The 20,447-nt window shown below is 41.2% G+C and overlaps 2 protein-coding genes across 5 annotated transcripts in view; one reads left to right on the top strand and one right to left on the bottom strand.

The window, feature by feature from the left end:
- Positions 1–20,447, bottom strand: part of Lhpp (phospholysine phosphohistidine inorganic pyrophosphate phosphatase) — a 124,967-nt gene that overhangs the window by 74,985 nt on the left and 29,535 nt on the right. For 2 of the 4 annotated variants that reach the window (XM_033761369.1, XM_010621285.3), the window contains one exon: positions 6,803–7,539. The exons of the other annotated variants lie outside the window; for them this stretch is intronic. In XM_033761369.1, coding sequence (XP_033617260.1) covers positions 7,261–7,539 — 279 coding nt within the window. In that variant the 3' untranslated portion in view covers positions 6,803–7,260. Of the gene's footprint in view, positions 1–6,802; positions 7,540–20,447 lie in introns of those variants that run through there. 4 annotated transcript variants of the gene reach the window in all.
- Positions 3,057–3,917, top strand: LOC104860244 (nucleophosmin-like). Its single transcript, XM_033761370.1, is given in 2 exon segments — positions 3,057–3,611; positions 3,705–3,917. Coding segments are annotated over 2 exon segments (768 nt in total).

A 20,447-nucleotide genomic window follows, 5' to 3' on the forward strand; every position in this document is an offset into this window, starting at 1 on the left:
CTTGAAGTCATGCATTAAAGCCCTATCCTTGAGTGTGACTATATTTGGAGATCGGGACTCTAAGGAGGTAGTTAAGATTGCAAAGAGGTCATAAGAATAGGGCCCAGACGCAATGAGACAGGGGTCCTTGTTAGAGAAAGAACAGATGCCATTGATCTCCCCACACGAGCACAGAGGAAAAGCCACAAGCAAGAAGGCAGCCACTTCAGTTTGGATATAGTTTATTCCCCAAAGGGCTCTTTTGCTGGAAGCTTGGGGCCTAGCACAGTGGTGTCGAAATGGTAGAATCTAAAAGAGGTGGGAAGAAGTGCTGGGTCACGGGGGATCCACCCTCAGAAGGGACTGATGCTGCTTTCATGGATTAAATTAGGGAGAGAGCTGATAGTTATACAGCAAGACTACTAGAAAGAACTTGGCTCCTTCCATACACAAATGCTTCTCCACTGTGTTGTGCTACAGCCAGAGTGCGCTCATCAGAGGTGGAACAGATGGTGCTGCCAAATCTTGGACTTGTAGTCTCCTAAACTGTGACCTATATAAGCTTCTTTATAAAGTGGCCATGTCAGGTATTCTGTTACGGCAATACAAAACTAAGACGACTACCGTCTACAAGCCCCAAACAGTACCCTCACCAGAAAATAAATGTGCTGACACCTTGATCTCAGAATTCTAGCCCTCAGAACTATGAGAATGTAAATTTCTGTTGCTTACCTTAACCTGTCTATTATTTTCTTAGTCATTATGAGCTGACTAATACAGAGGGAAACCCTGGGTAGAGACCAGCAGACACATTTGTAGTACTAGTTAAGCTTTTCATTGCTAGGACAAAATACCTGGTATACCTTAAAGGCAAACCTCTGCTCACAGTTTCAGAGGATTCAGTCCATGCTTGGCTGAGCACAAGGGAGACACATCATGGCAGAGAAAAGCTACCTACCTCATGCTAGTCAGGAAGCAGAATGATAGATAGAGCCAGAGAGAGAGAGAGAGGAAGGGTCTGGAGACAGGATAGATCCTTCAAAAGCATACCCCCAGTGACCTGCTTCCTCCAACTGGAGACCACCTCCTAATACTCATTCAGCTATGAACTCATCAATGAATTAATGCAATGACAAAGTGCTCTCATGATCCAGTCACCTCTCAAGGCCTCACCTCTGAATACTGCAGCATTGGGGATCAAGACCTCACTATGTAAGCCTTTGGGGGATACTTCATATCTAAGACACACTGCCCCCATATCGAGGCGATGAAGCCAAGATTCTGCGGAGACTAAGGCATCATGAGTTCACAAGACAGAAGGTCAGAGAGAATTGCACAGAAAGAACTGTAGGGGTACACAGAAAGTCCCCTCGGGTACCCAGTAAACTAATGATCAACACACTTGAGTAAGAAAATGCCCAAGGCCTGGGAAAGAAGCACACTGAAACAATGAAAGAAAGCAAGCCTAGACCTCATACAGGGTTGAGCCTGTCCCCACCAGCCAGACTGGAAAATTTTACAATTCACAGAAGCATCCTGCTTCACTGATAGGGCGATAATTAATCCTAGACTAAACCCTGTTCAGGTGCTGCCTCCAAAGTCTTAAAAAGCAAGATCTAGAAGGATCAAACTGTTTTCAAGTAATTTAGTGGTATACCAGAACAAAACCCAAACATATTTGTGGTCATATCTAACACCTGAAAAGGTAAAATTTATAATCACATTCAATAAAAAATTATCAGACATGCAACAAAGGAACATTATCACAACAAAGGGGAAAATCTATCGATCAAAACTAATCCTGAAATGACACAGATCTGAGAATTAGCAGATAAGAGGATTAAATCAGTGCTCGTAGTTATACTATGTATGTTCCAGAAGTTAAACAGAGAAATAAAAGACAGAAGAAAAAATCCAAAGCTTCTAGAGGTGAAACTAAACTGCCAGGATTCAAAAATATATTGAGTGAGGGCTGGGGATTTAGCTCAGTGGTTCTGCTGCCTGCCTGCCTTGCAAGCACAAGGACCCAAGTTCAATCCCCAGTAAGAAAAAAAAAAAAAAATTGGGTGAGATGAATGCCAGAGTAGACATTGTAGAGGAAAAGACTAATACAATTGAAAATACAACAATAGAAGCTATCCAAGTAAAACAGAGAGAAGAAAAAACTTTTTAGAGTTACAGTAAATGATGGTACAACTTCAAGGGACCTCATATATATGTTAACTGGAGTCCCTGAAAGTGAGGCAAGACAGGAGAAAAAGACATTTGAAGAAATAATAGCTGAAAATTTTCAAAACTCAACAAAAATTATAAAATTATAAATCCACAGATCCCAAATCCTAATGAACACCAAGCACAAGAAATATGAAAACAACCTTATCAAGGCACATGAAAGCTAAACTGCTTAAAATGTATGACGAGCCAGCCCCAGTGATGCACACCTACAATCCCAGATACTTGGGAGGTTAAAGCAGGAGGACTGAGAGCTCCTGTCTTGCCTGGGCAACTTTGCAAGACTGGCTCAAAATAAAAAGTAAAGGAGTAGGAGGGGAAAAGAATGGGAAGTAAAAAGGATTAAGATACAATATGTATGTGTACCAACTCCCCATGATCAATGCATCCATTATGTGACACAAACATACCCTCCAGGAAAATTTCAAAATAAAATAAATGGGGTTAGGAATATAGTTCAGGGCTAGAGCACTTGCCTAGCAATGTGTGAGTTCTGGGTTCAACCACCGGTCCTTGGGGGGAAATGTATATATTCGGGAGAAGGGAGGGAGGCAAGCAGAAAGGGAAGGGGAGAAAGAGGGAAAGAAGGCGGAGGGAAGGGGATAGAGAGAAACTAATGAACAAGGAAAAATTTTAAAACAGCAGGTGGGAGTATTACATAGGGAGAAATAAAGATACTCAATTTGTTAGAAAACTACATGCGAGGAGACTGAGGCACTCACCATCTTTAAAGTACTGAAAGAGCCCCTGGCATGATTCTATACTGCACATCTGCTCTCTCCGGGTAGTAGCTGTTTATTTCCATCCGTGTTCTCTCCTGCCTAAGTGCATGGTACCGCCACTCCATGGAAGATTCGATGGATATGGACATGAGCCCCCTGAGGCCCCAAAACTAGCTTTTCGGTTGTGAACGAAAGGCCCACAAAGACTACCACTTTAAGGTGGATAATGACAAAAACGAGCACCAGCTGTCTTTAAGAATGGCCAGTTTAGGGGCCGGTGCAAAGGATGAATTGCACACTGTCGAAGCACAAGCAATGAATTACGAAGCCAGTCCAATTAAAGTGACACTGGCAACTCTGAAAATGCCTTTACAGCCGACGGGTTCCCTTGGGGGCTTTGAAATGACACCACCTGTTGTCTTAAGGTTGAAGTGTGGTTCAGGGCCTGTGCATCTTAGTGGACAGCACTTAGCAGCTGTGGAGGAAGATGCAGAATCAGATGAGGAGGAGGAAGAGGATGTAAAACCCTTAGGTATACATGGAAAACGATCTGCCCCTGGAAGTGGTAGCAAGGATCCACAGAAAAAAGTAAAACTAGCTGCTGAAGAAGACGATGATGATGAAGACGACGACGACAATGATGATTTTGATGATGAGGAAACTGGAGAGAAAGCTCCAGTGAAAAAATTGATATGAGACACTCCAGGAAAAATGCACAAAAATCAAACGAGAATGGAAAAGACTCAAAACCATCAACACCAATATTAAAAGGTCAAGCATCCTTCAAAAAGAAAACAGACTCCTAAAACACCCAAAGGACCTAGATCTGTAGAAGATATTAAAGCAAAAATGCAAGCAAGTATAGAAAAGGGTGGTTCTCTTTGCAAAATGGAAGCCAAGTTCGCCAATTATGTGAAGCATTGCTTCCGGATGACTGACCAGGAGGCCGTTCAAGATCTCTGGCAGTGGAGGAAGCCTCTTTAAGAAAACAACTTAAACAGTTGGTTAAAATTTTCTGTCTTATTTCATTTCCATAATAGTTGATATCTGGCTATCCTTTTTATAATGCAAAGTGAGAACTTTTCCTACTGTGTTTGATAAATGTTGTCCAGGTTCCATTGCCAAGAATGTGCTGTCCAAAATCCCTGTTTAGTTTTTAAAGATGGAACTCCACCCTTTGCTTAGTTTTAAGGATGTATGGATGTTATGATAGGACATAGTAGTAGTGGTGGTCAGACATGGAGATGGTGGGGAGACAAAAATAAACCTGTGAAATAAACTCAGTGTTTTAATAAAGTGAAAAAAAAGTACTAAAAGAAAAAACTACCCACCTAGAATTCTATATCCAGTAAAAATACCTTTCAAAAAGCACTGGTGAAATAAAGATGTTTCAAACATCCAAAACTATAAAAATTCTTCAACAGATTCCACCTTATAAGAAACAAGGAAGGAAGACTTGGGCAAAAGAGAAATGATGAGATGGAAAAGTGCATCCAACAGAGAGCATCAGCAGCAGTAACTCATAGCAGTTGCTTCCCCTCCTACCAGCCAATTTCTCCAGGCTTTCCAGATGCAGCTCAGGGGACCCCACGTGTGCTTAACCCAAGCTGGGTTACAAGGCCCTTCCTAAGTATTCAGTGATAGTCCGGGCCTTGCTGTCATCACACTGCATTAGGACAGACTCCACTTGGCTCCCTCCTCTGGAGATGCATGAGCCCTCAGGGCAGGGACTCCAGGCTGATGACTGGCAATTAATTGCCTGGTGATCAAATGAGTGGATCACACTCTGAATCAAGGTTCCCTGTGGTCTGGAGACCACATGCAGCACAACCAATGAAGACTGGGGGATTAGAATAATCCACACCAGTGTTGCCAAGGCCTTAATCATTTGTGGGTCTTCTTTTACCTTATTCACCCGTATTAATATTATTGGTTAATTTTATTCATCTTTCTATATAAACCCACGTATTTTTCAAGGGAAAAAAGTCACTCGCATTCCCCTTCCATAAGCATTTAATTAAAAGCTTTAAAATACTTTCAGAAGATTCTGCTGGTGGAAGGTTGACTAGCACTTTATACATCAATCATCTTGCAGATCTGCTCTCAAGACCAATCAGGAATATCCTCGGTCATGGCCAGACTGAGAAACTGGACTCCCATGACATAGTGAGTACCCAATATTGATAGATGGGGACAGATGCTTTAAAACTGACAGTTGCTTCACAAGTTTCCTCTCTGAATGCAGATGTGAGGTAGGGTTAACCGATGAATAAACACATTAACCGATACCAAGAAAAAAACCCAAAAATAATGATCATAAAACACTCACAAGACAGGGGAATCTTAATTGACTGTGGGCCCATCTATTTTACCTTGACCTATGAAGACAGGGTCCAAATGGAATTTGCTTTCCAGTTGGGGGATGGGAGATGAGGGAGCACGGAAACAGAAACAGAATGGACAGATGGAGCCCAGTCTCAGACTGGCTGGGGCAAGCTTCTACTCTAACCTGTAAAATATGTGTAACAGGAGTGGTGTTTAAGTAAAATCATACTTGTTAAGCATCTACCACAATGCCTGGATAATAAGTTATCCAAACACATTAAAAGGAAAAATATTAGGAAATGTTTTGTTGAGAAAACTCTAATTTGATAATGCTGGAGGACTTAAAGTTCACATACTTTAAGACAGATGCTCTTTGCTCCAGGTACTTGACACCTTAGTACTGAGCCCTGTGAGCTAAGGTGTGGGGCCAGGCAGCGAGGACAAGGTATGAGTCAGACAGACATGGTTCCCATCCTTGTGGAGCTCACAGTCTAGTGCTGAAAGCAGACATTAATCATATAATTTCACAGACATATAATGAGACCTGTGGTAAAGCACAGGTGGATGTGAGGCCTACCTACTGGGCTTGATGGTGGTCAGGAAAGGCTTCCCAGAGATGATGTTTTGAGCTTTGATCTGAAGGGAAAGAGTGATGAATTGGTACGCGGGGCACAGAGGAAGCATGGGAGTATTCCCAAGGGGACACTAGATGTGTGCTAACTACCCATTCACTCACCACTCACCAGGGCAGGCCATGTACTGACCTCCAAAAAGTACAGGTACATAAGCCTCAAGCCACTGTCCTTGCAAACACAACTGGAGGAATCCCAGAAGCTGTGGAGAAAAGGAAAGGCAGAGCTGGTGCTGGCTCCCAGCCAGGGAGCTTGTCAGGCTAAGCAACAGCTTTTCTTACAATCAGCCTACATTTAATCACCCACAGAGGCTGGAGAGCCCCTCCCATAGAAGCCAGGGAGACGGTGGTACTGGGAGAAAGCTGGGAGGTAACTGGTGTCTGCTGATGCCGAGAATTCTGCCAACTGCCAGTAGCCACAAGCCACTATGAGACAGGTGAGGAACTTGAAGTAAGTTGCATTTCTTCCCAGTGACTATTCTGTACTCTATACATCTCGCTAATTTTCTCTGATCTTTCCTCCACCTAATGCCCATGTTTCCCAAAGGATGTTATATGTTCCAGTGGAATAAGGCCAGAAATATCTTAATGTAATTATGTGCTAATTATTTTTAGATCAATTATAGTGAGAAATTCTGGCCTTCCATTTACCATAATGATCAAAAGTTCCTTTGAAAATGCATTTATTTAAGTAAAAAAAAAAAAAGTCAGCTTAAAGAAACCCTAACCCTAAATAACAGAGCCAGTGGCTAGATATGGTAAAAGCTGCAATTTTCTTTCTAGGATGACTGGCATTGGAAGAATACTGCCAAGCACAAATGAATGGGATTTTCTGTGACTATTAAACTTCTGCACAGCTATTTGGTTTTGTGTTTTTTTGCGGGGGGGGGGTAATGGGGGTTGAACTTGGGCCCTTGCACTTGCAAAGCAGGCGGTGGAACCACTGAGCTAAATCCCTGGCCCAGCACAGCTATTTGGAAATTTCAAGTCACCAAGGAAGAACTGGCCAGCAGCACCTGTTCCCTGAAGTGGGACAGTACTGAAGGGTCCCACTCACATGTGATTCTTGAGCTCTCCTGAAATTGAGACTGGTGGGCAACTTGTGGTCCAGCCTCAGGTGTTCTCTAAGTCACCCTTTTGAAGGACTTTTCCTGAAATCATCAGGTCAGCCTGTGAACATCCAAGATGCTCCAATTCAGGACTGTGTTCTCCACTGCCAGAGCTTGGGACCACTGTGCTAGTGGGTTCCTTGGAAATGGTACGAGCCTTTCACATATTACATGTCATGTCTAACACTTTCCGTGCTCTGACAAAAATAAAATGTGTATGTGCGTATCTATACTGCTGAATTCTCCTCTTCCAGAAGGAAACTCAGGACATCCCAAGGTGGGCATTTGTCGATGTGGCCCAGGAAGATGGCTCCAGAAAAAACTGGTCCCTGGGAGGAAGAGCTGTTACCCAGGGAACAGCACTGTGATTCAGCCTGAAAACCAATGCTTGCATCAAGGCAAAGCTGCAGGGAGCTTCTCTGCAACGATGGTGGCAGGGATCCAGGGCGAGGACATGAGGAGCCGGGGCTGTGCAGCTGTGTTGGCGCAGCGACGTCTGGGCCAGCTTGTGGGCTTCGCATACCAAAATGCGCTCAGGACCCTGGGGAATTCACAGATTTACTATCGGTGAAGGGCAATAATCACGCCAGGAGGAGCAATTATTGCCAAATCATTTAGGATTTAAAAAATCATTGGCAAGAAGATGGAGGTCAAGAGGTGTGCTGTCAGGGGAAATGAAAAAACTCTACCTGTCAAGCCTGGATTTCACTTCTTTTCTGACTGTGATATGGTAGAGGGGAGACAGAGACACAAACCAAAAGGTCAGATTCCCACAGAACTTAAAAATCCAGAGCACTGGAGGGAGGCGCCATAGTCCCGAGACAGGCTTCTTGGTTTGGATTCAAAAGGCAGATTTATTCATCCTTCTTAAATACTGTCGGCCTGCTGGGTCTCCTCTTTGCCATATTAGATGCTAGGAGAAGAACCTACTTTAATGAGTGGCATGTTTTAGAGGACAGACTTCCAGGGCCAAAGCACTTCCTAAGAAAGCCCACCTTTCATAAATTCTTTAGCAATCCCAGAACACTCCTGAGTAAAGTATTTCTCCTTATCACAGGGCAGGAAACACCAGGGAGGGGTGGGAATGGAGGGCAGGGCTAAGTCCCTGTACTGCAGCCCTAGGAGCACACACCCCACAAAGAGAGATCTGGAGAAGACATTTAGACTTTCACCTCCAAGTTCCCTCAGAAACCTGGAGGGTGGAGGTACTATGCAGAAGTAGAGGGTTTGCTCAGTGTGTGCAAGATCTTATGTTCAATCCCCAGTGCTGCAGCGACAGGGATGGGGGGAGGGGAGGAAGAGAGAAAGGGAGAGGGAGAAGGAGAACACCTCAGAGACTACCATTTTCCACTAAACAAGAAACGCCAGTGTTGGTGTTGGTAAGGATGTGGGGAAACAAGCGCCCTTACATACAGGGGTCAGGCAAGTGAACTGACACAACTCTCCTGAAATAGAAAAAAGCAGTGTGTATCATGGACACACAACCACATCATTAGAATGCCTGATAAATAATCAGAAATGCACAAAAAGAGGGCATTCATCAGGGTTAAGTATAATAGGAAATTTGGAAGCAGCCAACATCCAACAATGGAGAGTGGTAAACACTGTGGTAATCTACATGATGGAATACTACAGAGCCACAAAAACTGCCTTGCAAAAAGGTTTAATAAGCAGAAAGGAAATTATTCCAATAAAATATTAAGGACAAAAAATTTCAGATGCAGATACAGGATTACTCCAAATTTGTTTTAAAATGTATATATAGACATAAAAAGTTTGGAAAGATTAGGCATGATCTGTGCTATTCTAGACCAGAGGAATGATGGACTTTTTTCTTCTACTTAAATTTTTTCTATCTCCTTTGGTAAACATGGATTACTTCACAATCAGATTTAAAAAAAAAAAAAAAAACTTGAGAAGAAAATACAATCTATAAACAAGGCATTAGAGAAAAAAAATATTTTAAGAAAACTGCCACAAAAAAACTGTTTTATAGGTACCTTATGACAAAGATTACCCCAGAGCTAGTACTTGCTAAAACTTCTACTGGTTTCAGTCCTACTGCGGTGGTGCTGGGTGCCTGGCAGCTGGGCCAGGACATCTGAGTCTAGACAGGGTTGTAGGAACACAATATCTACTCTTGGCCCTCGTTTTCCTGGGGCTAGAAACGCACACAGACTTAGCAAGCCTCGGCAGGGTCACCGCCACACTGATGCCCAAAGAGAATGCAGCTGGTTGCAGTGCTGGGCAACCAGAGAGAGGAGCCTTAGATAGAAAGACCAGTTCAGGGAAGCCACAGAGGAGAGACAGCAAGTGGCCCCCAAGGGCACAGACTATCCCCCAAACCCCACACTTAAGATTGGTATCTTGAGAATCAGGAATAAAATGTTAGGTCCATTTCTTATGCCCAATCCTCTATGGGTAAACCTACAAACTTTGCCCTCATTTACCCCCCATTCTTTTTTTTTACTGGTTATACAGATTACATTCATATTTGCATATAACATACTTTGATCATTTTAATACACCCCCATCACACTTTCTTGCCCTGACTCCACCCAGTTTTACATTTTAGGAGGGGTTTTAACAGATATATTTTTCTCATGTCCATCCCCCTATTATTCACTCCTACACCCCCTTCTCTCCCTCTTATTTCCTTCTCTTCCTCATGTCCAATGAAAGTCTCCCTTTTACATTCTTTTTTTTTTTTGGTCCCAAGGATCGAACTTGGGACCTTGTGCTTCCCAGACAGGCAATGGAACCACTGAGCTAAATCCCCAGCCCTATATTCTTTTTTTAAGATTCCACATTTGAGGAGAATGTGTGATATTTGTCTCACTCTGCCTTATTTTGTTCACCACAATGGTCTTCAGATCTATTTATTTTCTTGCAAATGACAGAATTGATTTCCTCCTTGTGGTTGAATAACATTCCATTGTATAAAGATGCCACATTTTCTCTATCCATTCATCTGCTGATGGGCATCTAGGCCGATTCCCTATCTTGGCTATTGTGAACTGTGCCTCAATAAACATGGGTATGTAGGGATCTCTACCATATGCTGATTTTAATTTAAAGTATGCTGACTTTACTTGGTTCTGGTGCATAGCAAGGAGTGTTACACTGGGCCAAAGGGTAGCTCCATTTTTAGTTCTTTGAGGAACCTCCATACTGTTTTCATTAATGGTTGTAGTAACTTACATTCCTGCTATCAGTGTAGAAGTGTTACTTTCTCTCAGCATCCTTGCTAGTATTAATATATTGAGTTTTTTTGTATTCTTGATTGACAGCCATTGTGACTGGGGTGAGATGGAATTTAATGGCTAAAGATGTTGAACATTTTTTCATATATGTACTTACAGGCTATGTGTATTTTTTGTTTGTTTGAGAAATAATGTGTTCGATTCATTTGCCCATTTATTGGTTGGTGTTGTGGCTTGTGTCTAGATGTCCCCCCAAAGCTTCACGCAGTCTTTTCTGATGGAAATGTGTGATGCTAGGATTACTAAACCACTACGTGCGAGTGACTGGTTTGGCATCGCCCTAATCTCGGTAGTCTGGATGGGATAATGGGCAGAAACACACTTGTAAGGCCCCTTGTTGCTTTTGCTACTGTGTGGGTGTGATGAACTGTTTCTCTTCTGAGATGCCCCTCTGCTATTACGTCTTTTGTTGTTTTGGGTGTGTTCTGCTGCCATGAACTAACTGGTGCCCCTCTGCCACTCTGCTTTGGAGCCAGTCGATTATGCACAGAAACCTCTATGAACTGTAGGCCAAATAAACTCCTTCTCCTCTAACTTTGGGTATCTGGTATTCTGTCTCAGCAACGAGAGAAAAGTAACTGACACAGTTAGGCTATTGATGTCTTGGTATTAAGTTTTCTGAGTTCTTTACATATTCTAGATATTAATCCTCTGCCAGAAAAGTACCTGGTAAAGACTTTTTCCCATTCTGTAGACTATCTCTTCATTCTTAGTTATTTCCTTTGCTGTATAGAAACTTTTTAACTTAATATAGCTCCATTTGTGGATTCTTGCTATTATTTCTTGTGCTACTGGGAGTCTTATTCAAGAAGACTTTAAAAAACATCAATGGATCGATATATTAATAATGGACTAGCTGAGAAAGAAATCAAGAAAACAATTCCAGTCACAATAGCTTCAAATAAAATAAAATACATAGGGATCAATCTACCCAAGGATGTACCATACAGGACCTCTACAATGAAAATTTCAGAACACTGAAGAAATTAAAGAACACACAAGATGAAAAGACCGCTCATGTTCATGGATTGGCAGAATAATATTGTTAAATGGACATACTACCAAAAGAGATCTACAGATTCAATGCAGTCCCCATCAAGATACCAATGGCATTCTTCATGGAATTAGAAAAAACAATCCTAAAATTCATACATAAACACAAAAGACCCAGAATAGCAAAATTAAGCAATCTTCAGAGAGCAAAGCAATCTTAAGCGAAAAGAGTAATGCTGGAGAAATCACAATGCCCAAATGTAAATTATATTACAAAGCTATAGTAATAAAAACAGCATGGTACTGGCACAAAAATAGACAGCATAGACCAATGGAATCAAACAGAGGATACAGACACAAACCCACACAACTACAGACATATGCCTCTGGACAAAGAAGCCAAAAACACACACTGGAGAAAAGACAGCCTCTTTAACAAATGGTTCTGGGAAATCTTACAGAAGATTGAAACTAGATCCTTACTGTTTACCCTAATAAAAATTTCAATTCAAAATGGATCAAAGACCTAAAACTTTGAAACTTTGAAAGAAAACGTAGGGGAAATGAAGCTAAAAGCTTGTTTTCTTTTTAATTCTTAAAATGAAAAGAATTTTTTTTTTTTACATTCCTGGAGATTGAACCCAGGCTCTCAGGCACACTAGGCAAGTGTTCTATCACTAAGCTACATCCCCAAAATCCCTTGTTTTTTATTTTGAAACAAGATCTAGCTAAATTCCCCAGGCTGGTCTTGAACTCATGATCTCCTGCCTCAGCATCCTGAATATAGCTGGGATTATAAGAATGTACTACCACACCCAGTATCTGTCCTTTTTTTTTTTTAATGATTTTTTTTAACTGTACTGAGGATTAGATCTAGGTCTTTGCATCAATCTACATGCTATGCCTTTTTAATTTTTTATTTTGAGACAAGATCTTGCTAAGTTGTTAAATTAACCAGGGTAGAGATGAACTTTCAATACTCCTGCCTCAGCCCCCCAGAGTGTTGGAATTACAGTGGTTATAGCAGTGTGCCACCATGCCCAGCATTCTGCCCTAATTTTTGATAAATCATCCTGAGATCAAGAGCCCATAAAAATCACTACATCTGCTTACCCTCCTCATCATCATCAAGATCTTGGGTGACTTTATTTTCTATACTTTGCATTCTGCCAACAACATTTATTTTAATATTTTTCAAAGTAGAAAATGTTGTGGTAATAAACATGCCTTTTCAAACTTTGCTTATGAAAATTAAGGTATTTGGACATACCCAGACCCTTCTAGAGAATTGGGGAGTGCAGAGAGGGGGCAACTGGAAGATGATGGTATGGATCCAGCTTTACTTCCCATCAGCAGAATGATCTTGGGTCTGATGCTCAACTTTTCTGTGGTTCTCCCCAAGAGAAATATTTTTGGATTCGTAGCTTGGGAATGAAGATGGTATTGCTATACACAGTGGGTGGAATCCAGGGGTGCTGTTGAGCATCCTCCAAAGCACAAGAGAGCTCCCACCACAGAATGATCAGACCGAAAAAATACCAACAGTGCCATGCTCAAGAAAGCCCGTCTGGGCCAGGGATTTAGCTCAGCGGTTCGGTGGCCTGCCTTGCAAGTGCAAGGACCTGAGTTCAATCCCCCGTACCAAAAAAAAAAAAAAAAAAAGCCCGTCTTAACCTTCAAATGGGAATCCAAATATCACTAAGGGGACTAATATAAGGCTGTTGTTACAAAAATGGTGATGATACCCAGGTATGCATGGCATCCAAGTCAGTGCACTCAAGGTCCTTCCTCTCTAAGCCTCAGGCTCATGTCTGTGAAACTGGCCCCTCCAAATGTTTGGATTGAACAGCCCCTATTCTGTTAAGCCCGCACATTCTGCAACCAAAAGTACGATAATCATGGAAAACTGTCCAAACTGGCTCACCATTTGGGCTTTTAGATGAAGTTAAACAACCACCCACTGAATCAGAAGCTTCAACCATGAGAATTGGGCATTTCTAGAAAGGTATGCTGTGCCTTCCTGATTCCTGGACCCTGGAAAGGACCTGACTACTTCAAATGGTTTAACTTCCTTCCTTCCTTTTTTTTTTTTTTTTCAGTACTGGGTATTGAACTCAGAACATTCACTTGCAAGGCAGGCGCCATGTCAGAGCTAAATCCCTAGTCCTTAAGTTTCTAATCTATTAGAGTGATTCCAGCACTCTGTTATTTCAAGGCTGCCAAGGAAAGGTTAGAATGAAAATTGCATTTGGGAGCTATATCCATTTGAGTGTGGGCTGAAAGCTTCTCAGTAGCAGGAAGCGATGTGGGTCTCAGGAAAAAGCTGTTGCCAAGGGAATGACTGGTGATAACTTTATTGATTAGGGCAGTCTGAAAAATTCAATGTCTGCCACAGCCTGGCACTTGGGCAGCCAGACAGCTCTTCATGGGTATTTTTCATTAAAAATATGGAAGCAAGAGTAGAGAATAATAATAAGCTTGCAGATAAGACATAGTTAATCTATAATGACCTTATTTTGAAATGCTGCTTTAAAATGTCTACAAATCCTAAAACTCAAATAATATTAATGAGTATTTCATCAAAATAGGCTGGGGGGATGGTGATTAAAAATTACTAATTAACAGTCTGTCAAGGGGACGGCAGATTTGTCATTTGAGCCTAGAAGAGGGACGATAATATGGGAGGTAAAAAAGGTATCGCTTTGCCGTGTGTGTTGGAGCCACTGGAAAAAACAGTTCCTTAGCTGCCCAGGGCCACAGATGCAGCATGATGCACTGGTGACCAAGCCCAAACAATCACTGTGATTGGCCAGGAACCCAGAGACCTAACCCCGCCCCCCGCCCCTAGCCCCACCCCTTCAGCATACACAAACAACTAACCCGGGTTAGCCAGAATCCCGTGAGGGCAGTTTCTCTTCCAGGATGTGAAAGATGCTGACTGTAAACATAACTGGAAAAAAAAAAAAAAAGCCCAAAAGAAGAAAAAGGAGTCGGGGAGTCACTTAAGATGGATTATGCAGCCGGGGATTTGGCTCAGTGGTTTTACCACCTCACAAGCAGAATGGCTAGGGTTCCATCCCCGGTATATATATATATATATATATATAAAAAGATGGATTATGCAAACAAAAACCAAACATACTGTCTGGATTTTCAGCTCCTTCTGGTCTTATTTTTCTAGGCAGCAGCAGGGTTTTGCGCTGTTGGTGCTGTCTGGGGAGACGGGGTGCTAAGATGGTTATGATCATACTAAATATTTTTAAATACCAGGACTTTTTGTTTTGTTGCTGGGAATTTAGCTTTGTGCACACTAAGCCCAAGCTCTACCACTGAGTTATACCCCAAATCTTAAATACTCGTTTTTACACTCAGATGACATTAACCTTTTTTATGCTTTTTTACAAATTATCTAAGAAATTTATTGTTTTGCCAGTCATAGTGGTGCACACCTGTAATGCCAGCACACTGGAGGCTGAAGCAGGAGAATTGCTGTGAGTTCATGGCTGGCCTGGGCTACAAAGTGAGTTCAAGGCCAGCCTGAACTACAGTGAGATCCTCCCAGAATAAATGAACAAAGAACTTATATTGTTCTAATTTCATCACACCAGTGGGATATAAGTATACAGAGGTGCTTACATTGGTTCTGCTCCCTGCCTCGTAAGCACAAGGACCCGAGTTCAATCCCTGGTATCAATCAATCAATCAATCAATAAATAAATAAATAAATGAATGGAAAACAAGGCACAGTAGTGCATGCCTATAATCCCAGAACTCCAGAGGCTGAGGCAGGAGAACCGCCAAAAATTCCAGGCCAGCCTGGGCTACACATGCTTTACATATTCTATATAGTAAGACCTTGTCTCAAAAAAAAAAAAAAGTGAAAGCTAAACTACCATATTTATAAATTAGTTCAGTAGCTCTCCAGGAGAGAGAGGGTGGAGCAGAATGTAAAGAGGAACACAGATGTTACACTGAATATATCTTGTCTTATGGGTTTGACTTGGGAACTGTATAGGTATTTTACACAATTATAAAGCAAATTTAAATGCTGATAAAACAATTCCCTAAGAATTAAAGATAGAGTGAGTTTAAAGAAGATCCAATTGAGGGAATATCACGCAGAAAAACATTATTCCGGGCCAGGGGTTTGGCTCAGTGGTTCTGCCGCCTGCCTCGCGGGCATAAGGGCCCAAGTCTGACGATCCCCAGTACCAAAAAAAAGAAAAACATTCCTTGCAGATTTAAAATACAGAATTTTAGCCTTAAGTCTCTAAAGGGAACTTGCTCTAAGAGGGAAAAGAACTATCACACAAGAACTCTTCACTGTGCCACCATTTCATCATACGCTATAAATTAGTGCCACGTCACTGAGGACACTGTGCACGGTGGTGGTGGTGGTGTGGCAATCACCATGCTGTGCTGGCACCTGTGGTGATGACAGGATTGGTGGGGTCTGGCTTCTTTCACCCAGCATGCTTTTGGGATTCGATATTCATGTGTGTAACAGGCCAAAGCAAAGCAAATGATTACGTTATGTTCTTGGGAAGTGAAATTTATATGAAGGAAAGGAAAAATACAGAGAGGAGAATTACTACAAACCCACAGGCTGAATCTCAATTGGAAGCTTCAGAACCAACTCAGGATGTGTTTTGTATTTAAATATGTATGTTCTTCTGAGCCTTGTTGACTAAAAAGGCTTTAAAATGATGAGACCAAGCCAGTAGCAACGAGAACTGCTGATATCCCAATTATGGTTTCTCAGTACTATTTTCCACCAAAAGTACAACTAAGTGCAGCTCCTTGGAAGGATAGTGGATCCAGACCAAAGGCAGAAAATGCACAAGGCAAGTGTGGAGCACTCTGTCATAACAGGCAGTGAAGAACTTCCCAGGGACCACAGGGGTCAGGTCAGAAGGACCCACAGGCCAACCTGAGCCGGCTCCCACGGGTCAAAGCTGAAATAATTGGAACATCAATAAGATAATAACTGAAATGGATTGAAACACACCAATATGTGTGAATCTATCAGTCTATAATGATATGTGTATTTTAAAAATCTCATCTGTCACCTTGGGAGAATGCAAGAGAAGCAACTCCTTATTTTGAAAACTAATAAAGGGAGATAAATAGGAAACACGTGTAAATACCAACTAGTTTCCCTGGTGTGAGAAACTAAAAGTGTAAATAAGGATCAAAATGTATAACTGACAATGTGAAATAGGAAGAAAAGGTCTTAAGGGGTAGGGGAAGTGGGAGGGGTAGGGGAAAGGAATAAATATGAGAACAGGAAAAAATGGAAACAAAGTCTTTGTAAATAGGGAGGGGTGAAGGGTTTGAAGGGGTGGAGGGTTTGAAGGGAGGGCAGGGGAATGGGGTAAAAATAAGAATCAAGATATGTCATGTAGGGCTGGGATTTAGCTCAGTGGTTCCACTGCTTGCCTGGTAAGCGCAAGGTCCCAAGTTCGATCCCTGGTACAAAAACAAACAAACAAACAAACAAACAAAAAACCCCACTACTTTCCTATTAAGATACATCATATAAAAGTATAAGTTCCCAATGATGAATATAACTATTGTATACCTAAAATGTACCAATAAACTTAAAGAAAGAAAAAAAAAAGAATCTACTGTGTGCTCACCAATGTGAAAGACATTACAGATTTGAAGATAAAAGAATATAGTTGCAGATCACTAAGGTACTATCTAGAATGGGAGACACACTGTAACAGGTATTTATAGCCTACTTCTCTAATGGAGCTGTGAGCAATGCTTTGCAGGACAAGAAAAAAGGGGGAAAAAAACTAATAAAGGGAGAGAAACAGGCATTTTACCTAGTGTTTACGTGAGCTTCAAGGTAACAAGTAGCAGATGAGAAGTCTTTCTGTGCATAAGTAACATGGAGAAAAAAATGAAAAAGGAATGATAGGATTCAAATATCACCATTGTGTAACTCCACCATTAGTGGAGTTAGGCCCTGATCATTAACAGAACTATACACCGCACAAGCACACAACTGGATATTCTGTGCCTCCTAATGGGGCATCACAGCACCATGTAGAAAAGAGTCTTTTCATAAAAACTGAACTTGACTCTTCCCAAGCTTCTGAATCTACCAAAACATAGAAAGTAGAGAGAGCAGGGAGCATGTTACAGGGCACCATTGAGCTGACAGCAGCGAAACTTAGACCCCAGAAAACTCTATAGGGCAAAGGACTTGGCTGCTTCTTCAAAGATACAAGAAAAACAAAAGGAGGGATTAATACACTTAAGAATGGTAACACCCAGTCACAATGAACAGACTTCATGTGAATCCTGATCCAAACAAACCATAAACAACATAAAACATTTATAAGACCAAAGAATATAAACAATGACTGGATATTTGATGTTAAAAACTTATTGTTCACTCTATTTAGATATGATCATGGTACTATCTATGTTTTTAAAATAAACTCTACCTTTTAGAGATATACAGAAATATTTTCAGATGAACTGATAATTTACAGGTTTTGATTCAAAATAATCTAGGGGGGAGGAGTAAGTGGGGGAATAGATTAATCAAGTGGCTATTAAACTTAAAGGATGTCCCAATCACCAAATATAGGGCAATGTGAGCAATAAAATAATGATAAAAATATACTATAATTCATATAGTGTAACAAATACTCTCAGTCAATGCTGATACAAGCAAATAAGCACATGAAATAAAAGGGAAGGTTCTCCCTTACAGTAAAAGAATGATGGAAACAGCAAAGTGCCATTTGGGAGATACCACAGCAATGACTGGGTCAGGTAAGAATTACTGATGGATGCTCAAGTTAGGAGGCGAAAAATGATTAGAAAGAGGATTCCCACATAGTGTCAAAGTATTTTCCTTCAAGATACGTATTAAAAGGCACAAATAGTAACTTCACAGGGAAGGGTCCTAGCAGAAACTCCTGAACCCAGTGATAAAAGTCACCCTCACTAAAGATGGAGTCAAATGATTTAAGGAGGGGCACAGCAACATTTCTCTGCGATCCCTGCCAAAACTGCATCATCTAAGTTAAAGCGCCAGGAAACATGAGGGAAACCAAATGGAGGGACGTCCTACAGAACAACTGGCCATCGTGCTTCGAAAACGTGACAGCCAGCAAAGATAAAGACAGACTGAATTATCTCAGAGTAAAGGTCACCAGGGGACATAACTGCTATATGCAACATGCCCCCCAAAGCAACCAGTGGACAGCTGACGACATCTGAATAAGGCTTCTGAATCAGGTGTCTTGCACTAAAATGAATCTCTTCAATTGATCATTCTATAGTATGGTCTGAGCATCGACATTTGAGGAAGCTGGGTGAAGGTCACATGGGAATTCACTGCACCATTTTTGCAACCTTTTTTGTGAGTATGAAATTATTTCAAAATGAAAAGTTAAAAGCCAGGCACAGCACGTCTATAATCACAGCACTCGGGAGGCTGAGGCAGGAGTATTGCCATGAGCCTAAAAACAATTCTTTTCTTTCCTTGACTTTAGCGTTTTTGTGGTGCTGAGGATAAAACGAAGGGCCTTGTATATGCTAGGTGAGCTTTTGACCACTGAGTTGTAACAGCAGCCCCCCAAAATTTTAAAGTGGTTATTAGTTTTTAATTATCGAAGCTCAGTGCTGTGTACCTAGAGGTTCCTGTGCTGCCTTCTCTAACTGTGCGGATACTTTAATGTCCCATGGCGAATGTTACAAAGATGTTGAAGAAATGTAGCAATCACATGCAAGGCATAGACCTTGTTTGGATTGGATACCAGCAAATCAACTGTGAAAGAGCACTTCTGGATTAGGGGTGTGGCTCACTGGTAGAGTGCCTGCCTAGCATGTATGAGCTCCATTCCCAGCAATGCAAAAAAAGCAACACACACCCCCCTGAGACAGCCAGGAAAATTTAAATATGAAATGGCATTAGATAAAAGGAATTAATCTTGATTTTTAAAGGGAGTTTTTAAAGTGGTAAAATATATGTTATATAAAATCCATCACTGTTGCAAGTTAAAACATTCACTCTTCAGACATTCAGCCCATTCATAATGGGTGTTGCGCAACCATCACAATTATGTAGTTCCAGAGTATTTTTATCACCTCAGGAAGAGACCCCATAGCGATGAAGCAGTACTCCATGTCCCCCAGTTTCCTCACATGCTAGAAGCTACTAATCTGCCTTCTCTCTACAGATTTACCCATTGTAGACATTTCATATGAATAGAATCCCACACCATGTGTCTTTTTGTGACTGGCTTCCAGCTCATTTAGCACAATGTTTTCCAGCTTCACCCACGTTCTTATATGTGTCAGTGCTTTGTTCCTCTTCACAGCTGAATATTTCATTGTGTGAACAGACCACATTTGGTTTATGTGTTCAAGTGATGGGTGGGCATTTGCACTGTTTCTACCTTTTAGTTACTATAAATACAGGTACCATAAACATTCATGTACAGGTTTTTGTTTGAACAAATGTTTCAGTTCTTCTGGATATATGCTTAGGTGTGGAATTGCTGCATCATATGCTAAATTTTGTGTTTAACACTGAAGAATCACCAAATACTTTTTCAGGGCACTGTACTCTCTCTCTGATACTCCTACTACAAATACACGAGGGTTTCAGTTTCTCCATATTATTGTCAATACCTGTTATTTTTCCATTTCTTTTTTTAAACAGCCATTTTTGAGGGTGCAAAATGATGTTCCTTGTGTTTTGGGTTTTTTTTTTTTTTTTTCTGGTACTGGGGATTGAGCTCAGAACCTTGCGCTTACGAGGCAGGCATGGTGCCACTGAGGTGAATCCCTGGCCCTTTATTTTTTTTCCCTTGTGGTTATGATTTGCATTTGCTGACTGAGTGATGACACCAAGCATCTTCATATGTGCTTACTGATTACTACTAGGGGTTCTAATGCTTTGTAGTTAAATCCAAAATGCCATCAGTTTTGAAAGGCATACTACAGTAAGAAAGGATATAATAAGTCTGAGATTTGCTTTAAAATATGATAACAAAAAGACAAGTTCTTTAAGAGAAAGAAAAAGAGTAAAAGAAGGGAATGTATGTATCAAAAATGAATCTGGGGGCCAGGGAATTTAGCTCAGTGGTGTTGCCGCCTGCCTCACAAGTGCAAGGACACAAATTTGATCCCCAGTACAAAAAAAAAAAAAAAAAAAAAAAAAAAT

The sequence above is a fragment of the Fukomys damarensis genome, unplaced genomic scaffold (genome assembly GCF_012274545.1).
Source record: "Fukomys damarensis isolate Sample0158 unplaced genomic scaffold, DMR_v1.0_HiC HiC_scaffold_8, whole genome shotgun sequence".
In the NCBI taxonomy this organism is placed as follows: domain Eukaryota; kingdom Metazoa; phylum Chordata; class Mammalia; order Rodentia; family Bathyergidae; genus Fukomys; species Fukomys damarensis.